The 19,760-nt window shown below is 36.4% G+C and overlaps 1 protein-coding gene across 1 annotated transcript; it reads left to right on the top strand.

Moving 5' to 3' along the window:
• The first annotated feature begins 4,448 nt into the window (after window positions 1–4,448).
• Window positions 4,449–5,573, top strand: LOC149152044 (uncharacterized). Its single transcript, XM_089443351.1, has 2 exons — window positions 4,449–5,190; window positions 5,290–5,573. Exons 1-2 carry the CDS (start codon window positions 4,449–4,451, stop codon window positions 5,571–5,573), a joined length of 1,026 nt encoding a protein of 341 aa, XP_089299477.1.
• The last annotated feature ends 14,187 nt before the right edge of the window (window positions 5,574–19,760 follow it).

The raw sequence follows: 19,760 nt of genomic DNA on the forward strand, positions 1-19,760 counted from the left end.
TATATATATTTCCTTATGTTCTGTATACCAAATCAAATCAAATAAAATCTTACTTTACCTTCATCAAGGAAGGTACTTAGAAGTTGGAATTAAGACTAGATTTTTGGCTCCCGCCAAAGTTTTCAATTTCGACGGCTCATCATCTGCAACCCGCGTTTCTCGTAAGCGGAGTCATTCAGTTTGACAATTGGTTGTCTTCGATTATTATGTTCAAATCGTTGCTGATTGATTAACAATCTCCTATCGTTATATATTCAGTTGAATACAGTATACTTTTCGGGGGCATTATTGGCACTGTTTCTGCACTGCGGCTTTCCACTGTCCCATGGCCATTAATAGAAATTTTCATGGAAGGGATTCTGCATGCTCTCCACCAATCGGCCAAAGCATTAAGGGATTCTACATAACTGTTGTTGTTGCAGCCTTCATCATTACTCTTCCTAGACGGATTTGCAATGCAGAAACAACCATGTGCAACCGCAGTTTTTTTTTTCCGAAAGAAAAATGGATTATATATTATATCTGTCATAAAGGTACATTATAACAATGACTTTGTCTGTTGCCGCCATAGGTACATTATAACCATGATTTTGTGGATTTTCGAAATAGGCAAAATTACAAAAGATAGAGTTATTTCTCTTCCAACAAGATCCTAAGATCCTAGGTCCTGCTTCGCACATATTAGTGCATTTACAGTTCAGTAGCATGTAAGAAAATACAATAAACTGTTGCAAAAATTGAAGAGAATCATATACCTTAGTTGAAACTGAGCTAAAAGAACATATTCCAGATTGGAGAAAAAATGCTCGTATTTGAGAGAAACCTGTGTCTTCAAAAGACCTGCTCCAAGTCTAAGAGGTGAAAACGTTGAAACGAATTATATATACCATCAGATCAGAAAGGAGCTTTTACTTAGATTAAGACACCATCTATGTGCAACCGCAGCTTTAACTATACACAAGGCAGTGAGTTTCAGAGTAATCTGAATACGGTGTTTAATAGTCTTGTTTAACACTTGTGCGCATGGCCGAAGTCCTAACCAAATATATGGTCTCCTAAATTGCAGGGGAGACGCAACAACGGATCAATGCCGCAATTGCTCATAAAGAGCAACTGCTGCCATACCACAAAGTGGCGGTTGGGCTAGAGTTTGGATGGATTTGGGCTTCTTGCGTTATGAAAACCATAGTTTCGTCGGAAAATTGGACACAAGTGGAATATATGTGTACAATCTGGCTAATGTCTTCGCAGCTCAAGTGTTTTATACCATACTTACTGAGTCCGAATTCCGATTCAGTATTATTATAATAATAATAATAATTACTCGGCTCTCGCTTCAAACCCTGGAGTCCGCACCCTGCGCTTTCGTCTATCTGCGAGCGTGTCTGCTCTCGGCCGCCCTGCTCCCTGCGGGCGGATCCGTCTGGGGCTCCCTTTCACCACTGCGGGTGTGCTGATTAATGGAGGTCTGCACTGGTTTTTGACAGGCCCATCCCCTAGGGCTTGCGGCCATGGAGGCACTGGGCTCTCCCCAGGCGCCCCCTCCTCCTCCTCCGCCACTCTCGCCTTCTGAGGCTTTCAATCGGCTTCTTGCAAGGCTTCCAAAGAAGAAGAACTTTGAAGTCACGAAATTTGTCAAAAAGCTGGATGATACCATGTGATCTCTCTCCCTCCTGAAACCCCTGATCATTTTCTTCACTGTACAGGTTTAGAAAATGGGCGTACGCTGCTTTCTTAATGTCTGCAAACTCCTTGTAAGTGTCACTGTCCTCCTTAATCTCAAAGATGGTGTTGAAGCATTTTCTGATCTGTGCTTGTTTATGGAAAAAAGCAATGTTTCTGTCCCCTTCTTTGAGCCAGAGATTTCGAGATTTTAATCTCTAGTATTCCTCTTCAGCTAAACAGGCCTTATGATAGCACTGTTGCAGACGGATCTAGCAGTTCCTCTGTGAGTATAACATTCTCCATATGCGTTTGATGAGTGGCAAGGGAGACTTTAATATTTTTTCTTTCTATATCAGGTTTGGACAGGGTTTTAGCCAATCTTTTTAGAGCTCCTTTTACCCTTCTAAGCTTTTCTTCCTAGATATAGAAAGGAGATCCTTTAACAGGTTGACTCCAACAATCCTTGACTAATTGCATGAAGTCTGGATCCTTGATCCAGAGGGGACTGAATCTAAAGGGAATATGGCCCAAATCAAGATGGGCTAGAAGATCTAGCTTTATGGGTTTATGATCCGAGATACTGCTAGCAAGGATGTGCATTCTGGGCTCTAAACCAAGCAACAAGTAGGAGCTTTGAATGAAAAATCTGTCTAATCTGGCAGCAATATGACCAGGGCCTATTCTTTTATTGGTCCAAGAGTACTTACTGGAAGAAGGCTTGATATCCAACAAGTCCCAGTCTTGCATGAGATCCTCCGCCCATTCCCTTGCCGGATCTCGGACTGCACTACCTCCCCTTTTTTCAGACGAGTGAAGGGTGAGATTGAGGTCTCCAGCAATAATAATATTTTCTAGGTTCATTAAGTCTGCTTGATGTCTTATCGAGTCCCAACAAACCTTTTTTCCCCGCACTGACTGGAGAGTAAACGTTGAAGATGCAGAGTATTTCTTTAGTATCCAAATTCTGCATTTTCAACAACAACCAGTGAGTATTGCTAGCCTCACTGATGATTGCAAATTTATTGGCGTTCCATAGAGTGCCAATCCCTCCCGAGGCGCCCCTGGCAGAGACTGCTCTTGCTTCACTTTTAAACCAAAGTTTCTTGCTTGCTTGAAGGAAGACTATGTCTTCCAGCTTAGTCTCCTGGACGAGAAGTATGTCTGGAGTTTCTGTTCTTATCAGGCTTCTCATGGCTTCTTCCTTGACTTTACTCCCCATACCTCTGCAATTCCAGGAGATGACCTTCATTATTTATGTTTCTGGTGGGCTCCCTTGGAGCCTTGGGGCTGGCTTTTCAGCATCTTAGGCTTTGAGGCTAGCAGTTTTTCCAGTGTTGGCTAGCTGCCTTGTAATTTTTCCTTGTACGTCTCCTCCTCTCTTTTTTCCCTGTCCGTTTTACGACCTCTCGTAGATCTTCTTACCGAGGTTTGGGACTCTCCTATTTCTCCTTCCTCCTCTGACTCATCCGTGTCCTGCTCTTCTTCATTATCTTCTAAGTTCTTACCTTTGGGGTTTTCAGCGCTTGTACCTTTGAGGGAGGCTGAAGATGTACCTTTGCTTGGAGAGCCTGGTTTTTGGTTCTCGATCTCCTGAGTAGCTTCTGTCTCCTTTTGGATCTCTACCTCCTGGGTTTCCTCTGGTTGCGAGCTGAGAGGGTCGAACTTATTTTCTGAAGTTGGATTAGTCGGGATATGTTGAGCAGAAGACTGATGAGGTCCTTTGCCACTAGGTCCTCCTGGCTTCTGTGACTTGGAAGATTTGGAGCGCTTGACTTGATTCCATCCATCCTCCTTCCCCTGCACAACCTCGTTGTTGGCTGGGCAGCCTCTGGCAAAGTGACCATAAACATGACATTTCCAACATTTGAAGGGCAACTGCTCATAATCCAGTTTCTGCAGATGCGTCCAACTTCCTACATTTATCTAGATGTCTGGGGTTTGCAACCTCCTCTTCTTGGACTTCTTTCAAATACTTGGGTCTTCCTGTTGCTCATAAAAGACCTACAAGCAAAGACTGGCTCCCTCAGCTTGAAAAATTCCAGTCTAGGATCCAAGCCTGGGGTTTCACCTGGCTAAACTCTGCTGGCAAATCTTTCCTTATCAAATCAATGCTTTCTAGCCTCCCTCTATTTCAATTTGCTTGGCTGCTCGCTCCAGCAACCATATTAAAAAAAATGGAAGAGTTCATACGGAGGTTCTTCTGGAACGGAGGAAAACAGAACGAAAACAAGATTCCCCTTATCAGTTGGGAGTCCATTTTCAAGCCTCTATGGGAGGGTGGTTTAAACTTCAAAAACTTTTGTCACCAGAATGTGGCTATGACAGCTAAGATCATCTGGAGGATCATCGTGCCCAATCCTGGCTGGGCCCAATTGGCCCTCTGGAAAAAATACTTCCGAGGTCCATGTTCTAGCTGCTTAGACAATGTGATCCGCTTGCCCAACTCGTCTTTCCTCAAGTTGTACGCCAAAGCTGCTCCTCTAATCAAGGATCACATCCACGGGATCCCTGGAAACGACAAAAAGATCAACATTTGGACTGATAAAATCATGCATATGGATCCGATTAAAGACAGAGCCCCCACTAGAGCGCTGCAAGATTGGATGGATAGAGAGGGGCTGAGTATGCTGTGGGACATTTCTCTTTGGAACGATACTGATTGGGCAGGGTGGAAAAGAATTGAAGTGCCAACCCATCTGACCAACGAATGGTCCACGCTGCTTGATCTTCTCCATGGTCTGGCGCCCATGCACAGGAGGAAAAAAGATGTGAAAGGCTGAGGGATGAAAGCTAGAGGCTATACTGTCTCCGCGGGATATGCCAAGTTAAACGAGAGACCACATGTCCCCCCCAATCCAACACCTTGGCGTTTCCAGTCATGGCCCAAAATCGATTTTTTCGCCTGGCTTCTCTGTCATGGCAGAATCCTAACGTTTGACAGATTGCAGAAAAAAGGTTTCTACGGTCCCTCTATTTGCTCGCTATGCAATGAAAATGTTGAGACAGTGACCCATTTAACTCTGGAATGCATCTTCTACAAGCAGATTTGGTTCTCCCTTATTTACTCCTTGGATCCCAACTTTCTGCTCCCTTGTTCCACCACTGATCTTTTCTCTAATTGGGCAAACAAATATCCTGGTCCCCCTCCTAAAAACCTGATAATCAAAACAGCATGGGCTATCCTTCCAAAAGTTATTTGCTGGCAGATATGGCTAGAACGCAACAGAAGAATTTTTAGAAATTCTAGACAGCATCACAAGGCCATAGAAGTCAAGATCAAATGTCAATTAAAGGAATGCCTGACTGATATAAAAGATGATTCTAGCCTCAACCAGCAGGATATCACTTGGGGTTCTTTTCTTGACTTACAATTTCAACCAGCAATTAGAATTGTCCCTCCTCTTAAAGATTGGCAAATAAGGAAATCGGAAGCAAACTTTCAAGACTGGCTCAAATCACATTCAAGGCACTCTCTCTTTTTCGATGGGGCAGCTAAGGGCAATCCGGGCAGAGCTGGTGCAGGAGGTGTTGTTGTAAATTCAATTGGGGAAAAAATACACTCCTATGCTTGGGGGCTTGGACACTCAACCAGCATTCAAGCTGAGGCTTTGGCACTCTTGCAAGGCCTCAAGATCCTTAAGGAGCTAAACATAAAGGAAGCAACAGTTATAGGCGACTCCCAGATCATTATAAATGCAATGGTCTCCAATTCCCCAGCTTTAGATCTTAAGCTAGCTAGGTTGATATCCAGAATTAAGGGCTTGGAAAACGCTTTTCAGAAGTTGAATTACTATCATGTGCTGAGAACTCATAATAAAGATGAAGACAGTGAAGCCAACAAAGCTGCCCTCCTCTCTGCCGGGGTCAAGATGAAAGACGGAGAAGAATCATGGGAACCCATCCCATAAGCTGTTTATCGTCATGTTTTACTGCTTGATCTTAAATAAATTTGTTTATATTTCCAAGTGGGGAAAAATTTCGGAAATAGAATCTATAGAAACCCAAGCAAGGAAGAAGACCTCAAGTTTCAGCAGCATCCTCACTCTCAACAGTGAGATGCACCAGGATTTAGACATCCTCATTGTAAACAGATTTTCGGCATTTAGGCCAAGATGAATATAATCACTCCATATCCCTTTCTGTCAAAAAATAATAAAATAATAATAATTAAATCTTGAACAATTTCTTCTATTTTTTAATTCATTTTTTTCCTAATTTATTTTAAATTTTAGATAATTTATAAAATTAAATAATAATAAAAATGTTAATAATAAAATTCTAAAAAACAATCTTTTCCCTTTCAAATCTGTCTTTTTCAAAACTTAAATTTAAAAACTTTTTATAATACCAAAATTTATGTAAAATCCTTCCCTAATAAATAATTACACGTTTAAAAATATTCAAAACCTCTTTTTTCTTTTAACGAGAATAAAATTGGAAAAAAACCAAAAAAAAATCCAATTTCACAATTACTTGCGTTTCCTTTTCTTCTGAATACATGGTGGATTATGCTTCACCCGCGGGATTATACTCCACTTGTTAGAGTCATCTGGAAAATAATCCAAGAGAAAAAGAATATGATTTAGCCTTGACATCAATGCTCGTACATTGAGACTTGCCTTTAAGATTGGAATCGATAGTCATCCACCCACTTAATGCGTTGAACTGTCTAACTTATAGAATATAAGTAACCCACAGGTGTGTAAATATAATTTTCTCCTTTTTCCTGTGTGAACACCATCCAACGGTTATATATTCATGTACAACTCTTAGTTATGTGAATGTGGTGAGAGAGATTAATTTCACGTTAGTGAGGTGTTATTATATTTGATTTTGTTGTTTTTTTTCCGGTGTCATAGACATTCAGTTCTGCTCCATAGGAGTTGTATTGCTGTACTATAGGAGTTGTATAGGAGTTGTATTGCTGTACTGTAATTTATTATTGATGTTTACAATAATATTTTTAGCCATTTTGAGTATTGAGAAGAGAAATCTCTGTTTCATGTTTTTTCTCATTCTTTATCATGGTATCAGAGCTTAAATACAATGTAATCTTTTTAGCCATTTTGAGTATTGAGAAAAGAAATCTCTGCTCCATGTTTTCTCTCATTCTTTATCATGGTATCAGAACTTAAAATGCATAAAACTTTTTGAGAGAACAACAAAAAAAATCAGAATAGAATTGCATAAAACTCTAAAAAGAAATATCAAAAGTGATTTTTTTTTTAAAGTGAAAAATTGATAGAATATGAGAATCTAGATTAATTTATTAATCAAATGCAATTACATATATACAAGAAGTGTTGTCTCAAGATAAGTACCCTATCTTGGACACACAATCTGTTGGTTGAGAGATTATCTCAACCACACACCAATCTAGGAAATAGATCCTAATTACTAGGAATAAACTCCTTTACTTAATAAGAATTACAATTGAGACAAGTAGGAATTAGATATTCCAACAAAAATAACTGAAGTAACACACACCATAGCCTTAAAAACAACGTTATTAACACATACACAACTCACATGATCCGCGTTAGTCGAGACTACTTAACACTTTCTAGCCTCATGCTCCATCCTAACGAAGCACGTTATGATTATAGTAATATACGACAAAGGTACAAGACAAAACGATCTAGTGTTTTGATTGAAAAGTCAAAGTTCATGAGTTTTAAGCAAGGTATTCGTGAGTCATTTCAAAATGCTGTAGTCTAATGATTATGTTTTTTTGCTCTGAAAATTATGGAAATTTTGGTCATATTTTGAAAATATTTGGCAAGGGTTTTTGTAAATGTAAGTAAAAGTTGTGGAACTTCATAATTTTAGGTGCTCTAGGGGTTTTTGATGGTGCTGAATCCATTTCCACCATCAAAAACATGATTCAAACGCTCCATCTACAAGATTTTTTGAAATTTTTTTGCCCAGATTCCAACCATTTTTGGTCGTCCAGGCAATTCATCCGCTTCTGTAAATAACTCCTTTCGAAACAAGGGTTATGCACTTTTTTTTGGAAATACATTTGTTTGTTTAATGAAATTTTTGGAAAGGTATTTATTTAGAGGAGGATTTTAACAATTCATCTTTTTTGGTTTAAAAGTAAATTTTAAAGGTTTTTTGAAAAACCAGTTTATTTTACTATTTTTTTTTGAGTTTATTTTATTAAAAAAATTCTTATTAGAAGGAGGTGGTGTTTGATTTAAAAGTTCTAAAAACAAGTTTAAAAGGATTTTTTTGGAAAGAAGATTGTAAAAGGGCGTGCAAATTTTTATTTGAAGGAATGACTTTCTTCAACACTTTGCCACAGACCCCAATTTTGTTTGGCAAACATTACGAGTTTTAGTCTTTAAGAATAAAGACATTCCTGCAAGCCCAAGAGTGTTTGGGATATTCTTTACATTGCCTATGTAGAGTCACCCAAGAAGCATGGGCGACCATGTCCAATAATCAGAGAAATGCAGCCACTGAATTCAAAAAGAAAGAACACAAAGCCAAATGTTGGATACAAATTTTAGTCAATGAATCTATTTTCGAAAAGCTAACTGGCGCATCCACATCACATGATGCTTGGTAAATCTTGAAATTTGCATATCAAGGTAATGATATAGTGAAGACATTTAAATTACATACATTGAGATCACAGTTCGAAACCCTAAAGATGACTGACACAAAAAATGTCGATCAGTTCATGACTAGAGTCGTGAGAATAGTCAATCAGGTCAAAACTCATTGGTGAAACCATTTTAGATTAGAAGATTGTTCAAAAAGTACTTCAAAGTCTGCACATTAAATATGACGTGATTGTAACAACCATTCTGGAATCCAAAGATTTTACAACTTTCTCAGTAGAACAGTTGACTGGATCAATTCTAGCACATGAAACAAGACTCAACTTGTTAGAAGATCCCATGGAATAAGATTTCAAAGCTCAACTCCCTTTTGGTAGAGGCAGAGGATATAAAGGTGGAAACAAGGGAGGTAAAGGTCAAAGCAGAGGCAGATCAGAACATCATCATGCAGCAGAGCAGTGGAGATCTCCACAAAACCAAACTCAGAGAAGCAGATCATGGAGAAAATCTAATGTCCAATGTTATTACTGCAATAAATTTGGGCATTATGAACATGAATGCATAAAGAAACAGTCAGATCAACAAAGAGGCAGTGCCCATCTCTCCAACAATGAAGGAGAATCTTCTGAAACAATGTTTCTTTCCTATCATATTTCTGAATACACACACAACAAGGACCTTAGGTTGTTAGACAGTGGTTGCAGCAATCATATGATAGCTAAAAAAATGCGCTTTCTTATCTTGATGCTTACATAGCATCAAAAATTACTCTTGTTGATTTTTCTTGCATTAAAGCTGAAGGAAAAGGTATTTTCCCTATTCTTACTAAATAGAATCAGTAGAAATACATTCTTGATGTTTATTATTTTCCACATCTGAAGCATAACTTCATTAGTGTAGGACAACTTATGGAACATGGTTATGATGTAATATTCCAAGGGAACACATGTTATATCTATAACAATTCGTTGAATAAAAGACTGATAGAAAAGGTTGAAAAAACCAAGAATAGGACGTTTACTTTGACTCTTAGAAGTCAAAATCTCTCATAGTCTTTTGTCCAAAACGTGTCAAGAATATATGAGTCTCAACTATGCCATTCTAGATATGGCCACATACCATTTAAGAGTCTAAGTCGACTTCATAAACAATCAATTTTCATTGGTTTCCCTACTATGAATGAAAAAGACTGTAATTATGAAATTTGTGTTCTATCCAAGCATAAAAGAGATAACTTTCCCACATCTTCCTCTATAGCAAAAGAGTCTTTAGAGCTTGTCCATACAGATATATGTGGCCCAATGCAGACACAATCCATTAGTGGTAGTCTTTATTTTCTGACATCATTGATAAATATAGCAGGAAGACATGGGTGTATTTTCTAAAAAATAAATCAGATACATTCTCAAGGTTCAAAGAATTTAAAGCAGAAGCACAAAAGTAGAGTGGAATTCCTTTGAAAGTACTCAGATCCGACAGAGGAGGATGGTACAACTCCAATGAATTCAAAGCTTTTTGTCAACAACAAGGAATCATAATGCATGACACAACAAGATATACTCCCCAACAGAATGTAGTAGCAAAAAGGAAAGATCAATCGATCATGAAAATGGCCAGATGTATGCTTCATGAGAAGAAGTTGTCAAATAATTATTGGGATGAAGCAGTTTCAACAACAGTGTATGTTCTCAACAGATCTCCAACAACCAGTCTGTAACAAGCCTGGAAAAAACTCATGTAAAAAATATATAAGGCCATGGATGATGGGACACATATTCCAAGATGACTGGTGGGGGAAACATCCTAATGGGTGTTGATTCGGTTTATTATGGCTAACTTAGGAAATTGGCAAAGGCAATGGAAAAGGATTTGGAAAGGCATGAGGCATTTATTGGCATTTATTTATGAAATAATGGAAATTAGGAGAAAAGGAAGGTGAAAGGTCACAGGTTGCATGTGAGGAGGAAAATGAAGGAAAATAAGCTTGATCAGTTCGGTTTTGGATCTCTCTCATTATTCTCTCTCTTTCTCATACTCTTGGGAGACTTAGAGTTTTCTTGGAGCACTTTTGGATGGTGTGGCATACTTGGATTCTTAAAGCAAGATGACAAAGGAAGAGTAGGAAAGCGCAAGAATGCATCGGGATCAGCAACTACAGTGGGATTTTCTCGCAGGTACCGAGTTGCATGTATGTCTTCCTCACTAGTTTTGGCATGCATGTGGTTTCTTGGTTATGATCTGTCACTGGCATGGAGGATTTCCTGGATTGACACTCAATTTTCCTGGCCTTGTCATTTCTTGGATAGCCATGGAGATTGTGGGTTTATTTCCTTGTTTTATTTTGGTTGGTTCTCATGTTTCGTTGGCTTGGGTTGAGTTATTAGTTCCTGGAAGCCTTGGTTGGACAAACGCTTTGGAAGCCCTGTAACGACTTGGGTTGAGTTACTAGTCTCGTAGCCTTGTTTGGAAAAATGATTTGGAAGTTTTGTAACAACTTGGGTTGAGTTATTAGTCCTGGAAGCCTTGGTTGGACAAATGTTTTGGAAGCCCTTGATGGGTTGAGTTACTAGTTCTAGAAGCCTTGGTTGGGAAAACGCTCTGGAAGCATGACAACAGTTGTGGGTTGAGTTACTAGTCTTGGGAGCCGGGTTGGAACAAACACTCTAGATCCCTGGAGGACTAGTGTATTGACTAATCTGATAATGGTTTGGTGATGCCCGATTGTGAGGTGGAATTAATATTTGATGGGTTGAGGTGGATGGCCTCTGGAAGCCCTGGATGAGTTTTGATTATTGTGTTCTATGAGATCCCACATTCATTCTTCGAATATGGCACGGGGGTGAATGACTAAAGAGAGATTTGGCTCAGCCATTCTACGGTTGGGTGGAAGGTGGAAGTCCCATCCCGGGTTTGGATTTGCATCATTAATGAAAGGTCATTTCTCCTTATATCTCTATGATAATTATGATGGATTATATGTGGTTTATATGGCTATGATTTCATTGGTATTTATGTCCCTATTATGTTGGTTATGTATGTATTTTATGAAAGCAGCTATGTATGGCTCTCAACATGTTCTTACTTGTTATTGATAAATGTATCTATGACCTAAAGGATGAAATGGAATCTAATGTGATAAGGAAAAATGCTTCATAGTGAATCTCAGATAAGTATGAGACCCCTATGCTCAAATCTGTTATTTACACCTGTAGGTTGCATATTTACTATGTGCTTGACAAAGAAACATGTTTACCTTTGTTAGATTGACCCACCATATGGATTCTTTGTTGATCCCCTATATGTACCATTGCAGTGTCATGGATTGTTGATTTTTGCTTCATTCTCTTTTCTTGTTCTGACTCTATATGGAAACTGTTGATCACATTCATAATAGTTGGTTCCACATAATAAATACCCTCTAGCATCATTAAAAGACTCTCAAAAAAATCCTATCAAAGAAAATACAATATGTCAATGATCAATCATTTATAAAAAAATTAATGATCATTACAATAATATGTTACACATAAATAGAAATAAGCATACTTAAAATGTTATTTGAAATGTTGGATGAGATTTCTTCACACAATGGTGTAGATTCTTCATATGTGTCATACTTGTTTTTTGAGAGACGGTATTTAACCTTTTCATTTGACTTGGGCAATTTTGCAAGAACATAAATAATATTTGAATTCAACACCAAACATATCTCTCGTACTCTGTCTATCACCTCATATGGTTCATCCATGTAAATCATACCACAATATAGTTAGAGATATGTATTATCATCAGATTCAACATCTTTAACATGCCATGTAAAATTTGTTTTATTTATTTCTCGTGAATTCATCCATTTAGAAATAATCTTTGGTGTACTTGATGGGCTAGTTGGTTGACTTTTACGATGTTTCTTAGTTCCGGTATGTTCGACAGTCTTCAAAGCGTGTCCACTTGTAACTTTAGATGATGGAATTGTTGTTTTTGTTCCAGAGATATTCACAAAGACCTTCCTTGATGCCATCTTCCTTAAAAACAAATATATATCTATATATATATATATATATATAAAATTAAAATAAAAAAATTAACAATATAATTGTTATTTAAATATAAAAATAAATTAAATTATATGTAATTTTTGAAAATTGTTATAAAATTTATATCTACAAATTTGTAAAGAAATTATTATATACAAATTTTATCTATATAATTTTGAAATTATTAAAAAAAGAAATATTAAATATAAATTCAATTAATTTTTTTTTAAATAATTTATATCTACATTTTTATAAAAATATAATGATATATTAAATTTCAAGTTATTAAAATCAACGAATTATATATATATATATATATATATATATATATATATATATATATATATATATATAAAATAAATTTTAAATTATTAAAATCAACAAATTATACATATATATTAAAAATATTATATGTTAAATTTTAGGTTATTAAAATTAACAAACTATATATATAAAAAAATAAAAAAATAGTACATATTCAATTTTAAATTATTAAAATCAACCATTTATATATATATATATATATATATATATATATATATATATATATATAAAAGAAAGATTAAAAACCTTTTTTATGTATTTAAAATTTTATATATAAAAAAATTAATATTTTAAAATTATATAAAAAAATATTATTAAATCTATATTAAAATTTTATTTTATTTTTAATTAAAATTGAAATTTTAATTTTATAAAAAAGAATTAAAAAATTTGGGCCCTTTGGCTGCTGGTCGGGGGCCTGAGCAGGCGGAGGGGCACTGCACGTATTCCCTTCTACCCGCCTAGGCTGCAGGTCGATTCTAGGAATCGACCAATGACCCTTTGGCCGTTGGTCAGGGGCCCGGGCAGGTGGAGGGGGATGCGTGTAGCGCCCCTCCACCCACCCGGGTCCCCGACCAGTGGCCAAAGGGCCCAATTTTTTTAATTTTTTATTTATAAAATTAAAATTGTAATTTTAAATAAAATAAAAATAAAATAAAAATACAAAGGAAGCCAGCTTTCCCTTTGCAACCAGTCAACATTGAATAGCCTTTTGAACAATGGGGATTGGATATCATTGGAGAAATCATGCCACATTCGTCCAAACAACATAGGTATATCCTCACAACTACTGATTACTTTACTAAGTGGATTGAAGAAATTCCTTTGAAGACAACAAACTCTGAGGCAATCAATGAATTCATAGATCAGTTCATCATTACCAGGTTTGGTGTCCCAAATGCTCTTATTTTTTATAATGCATCTTACTTCTCTGGAAATTCTATTTTTGAGTTTGCTATCAAAAGGGGATTTAAATTGAAATATTCTGCAAACTACTATCCTCAGGGTAATGGTTTAGTAGAAACTACCAATAAAAATCTTATCAAAATCATTAAAAGAACCATTGAGCAGAATCATAAAAACTGGCATAAGTCTTTGATATTTACACTATGGGCTGACCGAATAACACAGAAGGCCTCAATAGAAGCTTCTCCATTTAATCTAGTGTATGGAAAGGAAGCTGTGATACGAGTAAATTTAGTACTTCCATCACTAGCCTTAGCATAGTTTATTGAAAAAACTCCATAATCTTCTATCCAAGTGAGACATGATCAGATCTTGAAACTAGAAGAAGAAAGGGAGAAAGCCCAAATTACACATGCAAAACATCAGCAGATTATTGAGTCATCTTTTGATACAACTTTAACCGGCTCAAAACATTTATAAGTTGGTGATCTAGTTTTGAAGTGTGACAGAGCTCATGAGGACAAAGGAAAACACACTAAGTTTTAGAAAATGTGGCTTGGATCATTCCAAATCAGCGAGAAGATAGGCCCTTCTACATTCATATTGCAAGATCTATCAGGAAAGAGAGATTCTCTTCTTGTTAACGGCCTTATTTTGAAAAAATTCTTCAATTGAGGAGGTAACCCCTTCTCCCTTTGTAAATATTCAATTTTCAGCAGGATTTGTGTGAATAAATTAGTTTGTTTAAAATATTAGGAAATAAAGTTGTGAAAAGCCTTCCATTGGTATTTACTATATTGAATAAGTTGCTCAAAAGAAAATAGTTCTAATATTTACTTTTGAGAAATGAAAGCCTTGAAAGAAAAAGGAAAATTCTAAGAAATTAGGTATAGTTGGATTCTGAAAACACTATTTTATTTTTGTGAAATCTTCTCTAAACTTATAAATACTGTAAATCATTCTAAAGTTTTAAAAGCCTAAAGACGGTTATCAATACAAAATAGAAACTGATTCAATCTTAGCATCTTCAACTCTCACCTTGTCATCCATATTCTCTTAAGGAGAAGATTATTCATCTCATCCATCAAAGTTTATAATTATTCAGAGTATAATTCTAAAATATATTTGATATAAAAGATAAGAGGTCTTATTACAAGCCTGCTTACCATGATTATAGGGGAATAGTTCAACTGACATTACCAAAACTGCATATCAAAACAAGGTAATGGCTTATAATTATAAGACAAGGAGTCTCATCACGAGCTAGCTTGTTCAGTTAAATTACAACCAGTGAATGGCATTGTCGATAGCTAGCCACCAAACCAGGACAATGGCTTTTTATCTTACAAAATAAGGAAAAAAATTGCAATACAAAAAATATGTAAACATATCTTTTGGATTCATTCTTTTTAATTATACTCTGAAATGGATGGAACAATGAATGATCAAATGGTTAAAAGGTAACTCTACCGAGACTATAGATGTTTGCTGGCAGCAGAGATTCTACCTATGAAAAATGAGTCATTATAAAAGCTAAGTTGAATAAGTCTTTTGTTTTATCATTAACAACCAATTAAGGTTTATTTAAAGCTTAGAATGTATTTAGTTTTAAGAAGAGAAATAAATAGTAAAAATAGTTCTCATTAAATTCAAAATTTATGATTATTTAGTTATATTAGATTTTCTCTATCAATTAAGGTTTTTATATTAAGAAGGTTAAAGTATTATATTAATTTCTCAGAGATAACTATTTCTCCCAGTAAATCGCTAATTGTTGTGCTGTACAACAACCCCCCATTTCTTAAAAAATATTTACATAAAATTTAAATAAGAAATGGGTCCCTTTAAATCAAATTAAATAAGATTTGTGTGTTCATAAATAAAATTGGTATTAACCCATCATAAGGAAAAACCCTTATTAAAAGGCTTAAGGTAAATGAATCATTTTAAAAGCCTTTTGAATAAAAATAATAGTCTAACTTTAAAAATATTATAAAACTCTTCGTTATTGTAATAAAGTGATCGGAAGATCACTTATCGCAATAACAAAGGAAACATACGCAAAGCCACAAAGAACCTTATCCATTCTCTCCGATCCGAAAAGGCAATCACAAACGGGAAATCGGAGAAGCCAAATGCCAAGCACAATATAATGGAGCCCCATAATTCCTCCGATGTGATAAATCATATCGCAATCAGCAAATCCGCAATGGTAACAATAAGCCAACACATGAACAAAGGCAAGCATAAAACCTTCGATGCGATAAAGCATATCACAATCAGCAATCGGCGAAATCAAATTGACAAAATAATAAAGCCCCAACCCGCTCCCGATTGCGATATATTAATTAGGCGCACATTTCAAAAATACATTTTTAAATGATTTGCATGCATTGTATCACCTTTCGGTGATCGGAGATATTTAAAGCAAGTGTTAAAGCCTTTCTCTTGACATGTCCGATCGCCGATTTGCGATTTATCATTGATCATTCATCAAAGAAATCTAAGGCACACTTGAATTAATCATTCATCATATAAGCGACATGATGGGAATTTAAGACCTTCTTTACCACGATTGATAGGTTAAATGGATATTCAATGAAGCAGTTAAGGGTAGATCTTTTATTTAGATTTTATCCACAACAACCTTTAACTAAATTTCATTATCACCTGCCAATCGACGTAACTCTTTTTTATTATCATATTGGTACGTAGCAGCATTTCTCTGTATCACGGTTTTTCAATCGCTTGTGCAGAATTCCTCTGAAACCAAAAATCTGAAGAAAACAGGGAAAAAATCAAAGAACTCTGCAACAGCAGCTCCTCTAGTGAAATATCAAGGACCAAACAAAAATGGATTAATATCAGACACAACGTGTCTCAGACTGGGAAACACTAGCTGGGAGAGTATCTATAATCTAATTGAAGTAGAAGAGCCCGAAGAATTATCAGAAGAGGCCACGACCGATTCAAATGATAAGTCTGAAGGAACTCTTAAAGATTTGGCATGCTCCTTTCTTCACAGAATAGCAGCGTGAGCTAAAGTCCTGCCATATACGGACGTGGTGAGATGGGTGGTGGAGAAAATTCCAGTTACAAATAGAACCTTTTGCACAACTGACAGGAGGATTTTCGACTCATTTCAGCCTGATGATCTAAGGAATATGTATCACTTACCTGAGCCTAAGAAGCGATACAACAAAGCATTCCTAGAGGCCTTTGCAAAGGAAAACGAGTCAGAATCAGCGTCGATTAAGCAGTGGAGACATTCCCCTGAGAAGCCCAAGCATGAGTCATCGGGTAAGTACTCTGTAGACTCATTGGCTTCTCCTTACTGTTATGCCCGAGCTATAATGTGTAGAATGTGGGGAATTCATGATTCTGCTAAATTTACTATAGAAATGGTCCCTCTAATGGAGGTTGCAATCAATGGCTATGTGATGGATTGGGCCAATATTTTGTCTGATAAACTAACCACAGCAATTCTAGAGTACAGAGCAAATGTATATCATACTACTAGAACCATTCCCCATTCTATTACAGTGCATTCATTATGGATACTGTTTGTTTCAATTCTGAATTTCCATTGCTCGGGTGGAGATGGACCCTTGCAGACCCTAAACCAATCCATATCTATCATGAGCAGTTATGGAAGACTAATTACAAAAATCATCTGTGTAAAATCTGAAACGGTTTTATTTTGCCTGTTTATTACTCCATTTTCAATAAACCTGCTCCTAGGATATCCCCGGAGGCAGAAACAGATTTGACAACTGTAGGAAGTTGGTTTGGGGAGGAGAAATTTACTTATATAAGGCTTTTTGGTAGCCTTACAAAACCCCATGTCCTTCCCCTGTATGTACCCGATAAACTGTTAGCTTGGGAATTGGCTTATAAAATAACGATAGATGGGACATCTAAAACCCTTAAAAATTCCAAGAAGTAGGTATGGCCTACATTCCCATTACGATGCGGCATTTTCACTCTTCATGATTACAAGCACGTAGAGAAGGAGACAGAAAAAATGCAAACAATGAAGCTTGCCACAATTCCTAACAGGAAGTATGACCCCAGAAAAGTTGCCTATAATGTTCTTGACCAAGTGAAACTTGCTAAATTTGATCACGAAGATGATGACTTCGATGATCTATTTGCCTCAACTGAATCATTATTCCAAGTTAAAGCATTGGCTAGAATCAAATATCAAGATGAAGGGCTAGAGATGTTTAATAGGCTTAGAGAACAGAGGTTGCAAACTCTGCCTTTAGACCTCTTAGTCATAACTCCTATAGTCCAGTCATCTAGTCAGGCTGAACAAATAGCAACTGGACCTCAGATGTGGAAGAGGTCTCCGAAAAAGAAAAGGAATAGGAACAAGAACAGGAACAGGGACAAGGAAAAGATAGTCAACTCCTAGATACAGATACTCAGATTGATCCCAAGCTTCTTAAAGAATGACAACAATTCAATTCAATCATAAGTAATACTGAAAACTTACAGGGATTTAGCATGCCTGAAGTGACAACTGGTCACAAGACAACAACTAATATGATTCCAACTGAAGGAACCAGCGGCCCACCCATCACTCAAAAGGATATGGAGATAATTCCAGAAAATCCATTCGATGAAATCATCCTACATGTAGAAGAAATACCACCTTTAGATGTCTTATACAACCCTAAGCATAGGGTTGTAGTAAAAATACAAAGGAAAAAGAGAAAGCTTGATCAACCTTCTCTTTTACCTACACAGATGGAAATGGCTAATGTGGTATGGAGAGAGGAAGTCAATTCTTCCGAAGACCTTACAAAACTCTCTCAATATTCCGGGGCATACTCGACAACCACTATGGATAAAGCATCGGAAGTCAGCAATTTACTCAAAGAAAAAGATCAGAAAATTGTTTCGCTGGAAGCACAGGTATCTGAAAAGCAGCAGAGGATAGAACAATTAGAACAGCAGTTGGCAGCGCAACAACAATTAAACAACCAACTAAACGAGCAATTGCTCAAGGAGAAGCAGAGGATAGACTAAAGTGCAGTTTAGAAACAAAAATAGTTGTCCCTAGCATTAGCCAAGCTGAAGAGAATGAATGAACAGATGAGCAAAACAAAAGATGAACAAATCGCTCAATTATCACAACAAATAGAAAGATTCAAAGGTTTTCCTCAAGTATCATAGTTTAAATCAGAAGCCCTCCAGATCAATAAAGCATTGATTAACCAATTGAATTTGCTATGTCATAATATTTCTCTTGCTCAGCCTCTCTGTGAAATTTCTTCATCAATGATTGAAAAATCAGTTGATGCAAGACAGAATTTGGAGGAGGCCGATGAAACATTAACAAAGTTTCTTTCATGGCAAGAAACCAAGGAAGGACAAGCTGTGAAACTGCCTCAGATTCTAGAATCACATAAGAAAATTATATTCCTAGAATGGCAGTCTCAATTGATGAAGGCGGAGGGGGCAACTTCAAGATGTAGATCAATGACTGGTAATTTGATTGAATTAATTAATGATACTCTTTATTTGTCTAATTTGATTTCAGAGTGCATTCTAAGGAAACTGCCATTAGCCAAAGCATTGGAGCAAACATGCAAATAGGAATTGGAAAAGAAGGAGAGATTAATCGCGGGAATCCAAAGTTTATCTTGGGACACCTTTTGGTTCTTCTTGGTTAAACTCATAGTCAAAAAGCAACAATGAAATGTTTAGCCGATGCAATCGGTTACATGATTCCTGAAATTAATGATGCTACTTATTCAGCCCAACTGCATTCACGTATGATTCACCCTCCAGAATTGCAACCAATGCTCGCTATATGCCAGCTTAGTCCAAAAGATAGTCAGCCGAAACAGTGAATCGTTCTACCGACTGAAAGCATGTCTATTTCAAAGAGATTTTAATGATTTGGTTATACCAGCTCACAACATTTTTATTTCATAGTTAGTTAGTTTAGTAAATATTTATAGAACCTTTCATTGTTTTAGAAAGGGTATTCAATTTTTGTATCAGAAATTGAATTGGGAGTTGCACTATTGTGCTTCCGATATATATTTTTATGAAGACTGGGCCTATATTCTGAATTTTAATGAAGAATGCTTTAATGAGATATGCACTATTGCTTTTTGTGAGAGTATTTCTAAGTTGAAAGACGGGATCTGAATGCGATTGATATCGGAGGGGATTCAAATCACATATGGTACTATTATTTATGTCTATGCTCCATTCTTTTATATGAATCAATTTTTATTCAATT

This window comes from Pinus tabuliformis, chromosome 9 (assembly GCF_031772625.1).
Source record: "Pinus tabuliformis cultivar Carrire ecotype Pingquan chromosome 9, CPIR1, whole genome shotgun sequence".
Classification (NCBI taxonomy): domain Eukaryota; kingdom Viridiplantae; phylum Streptophyta; class Pinopsida; order Pinales; family Pinaceae; genus Pinus; species Pinus tabuliformis.

Coding starts and splice junctions, on each gene's coding strand:
- LOC149152044 (XM_089443351.1), top strand. CDS start 4,449: ATGAAAGCTAGAGGCTATACTGTCTCCGCGGGATATGCCAAGTTAAAC. Junction 5,191..5,289: donor GGGCAGAGCTGGTGCAGGAG/GTGTTGTTGTAA, acceptor CACTCTTGCAAG/GCCTCAAGATCCTTAAGGAG.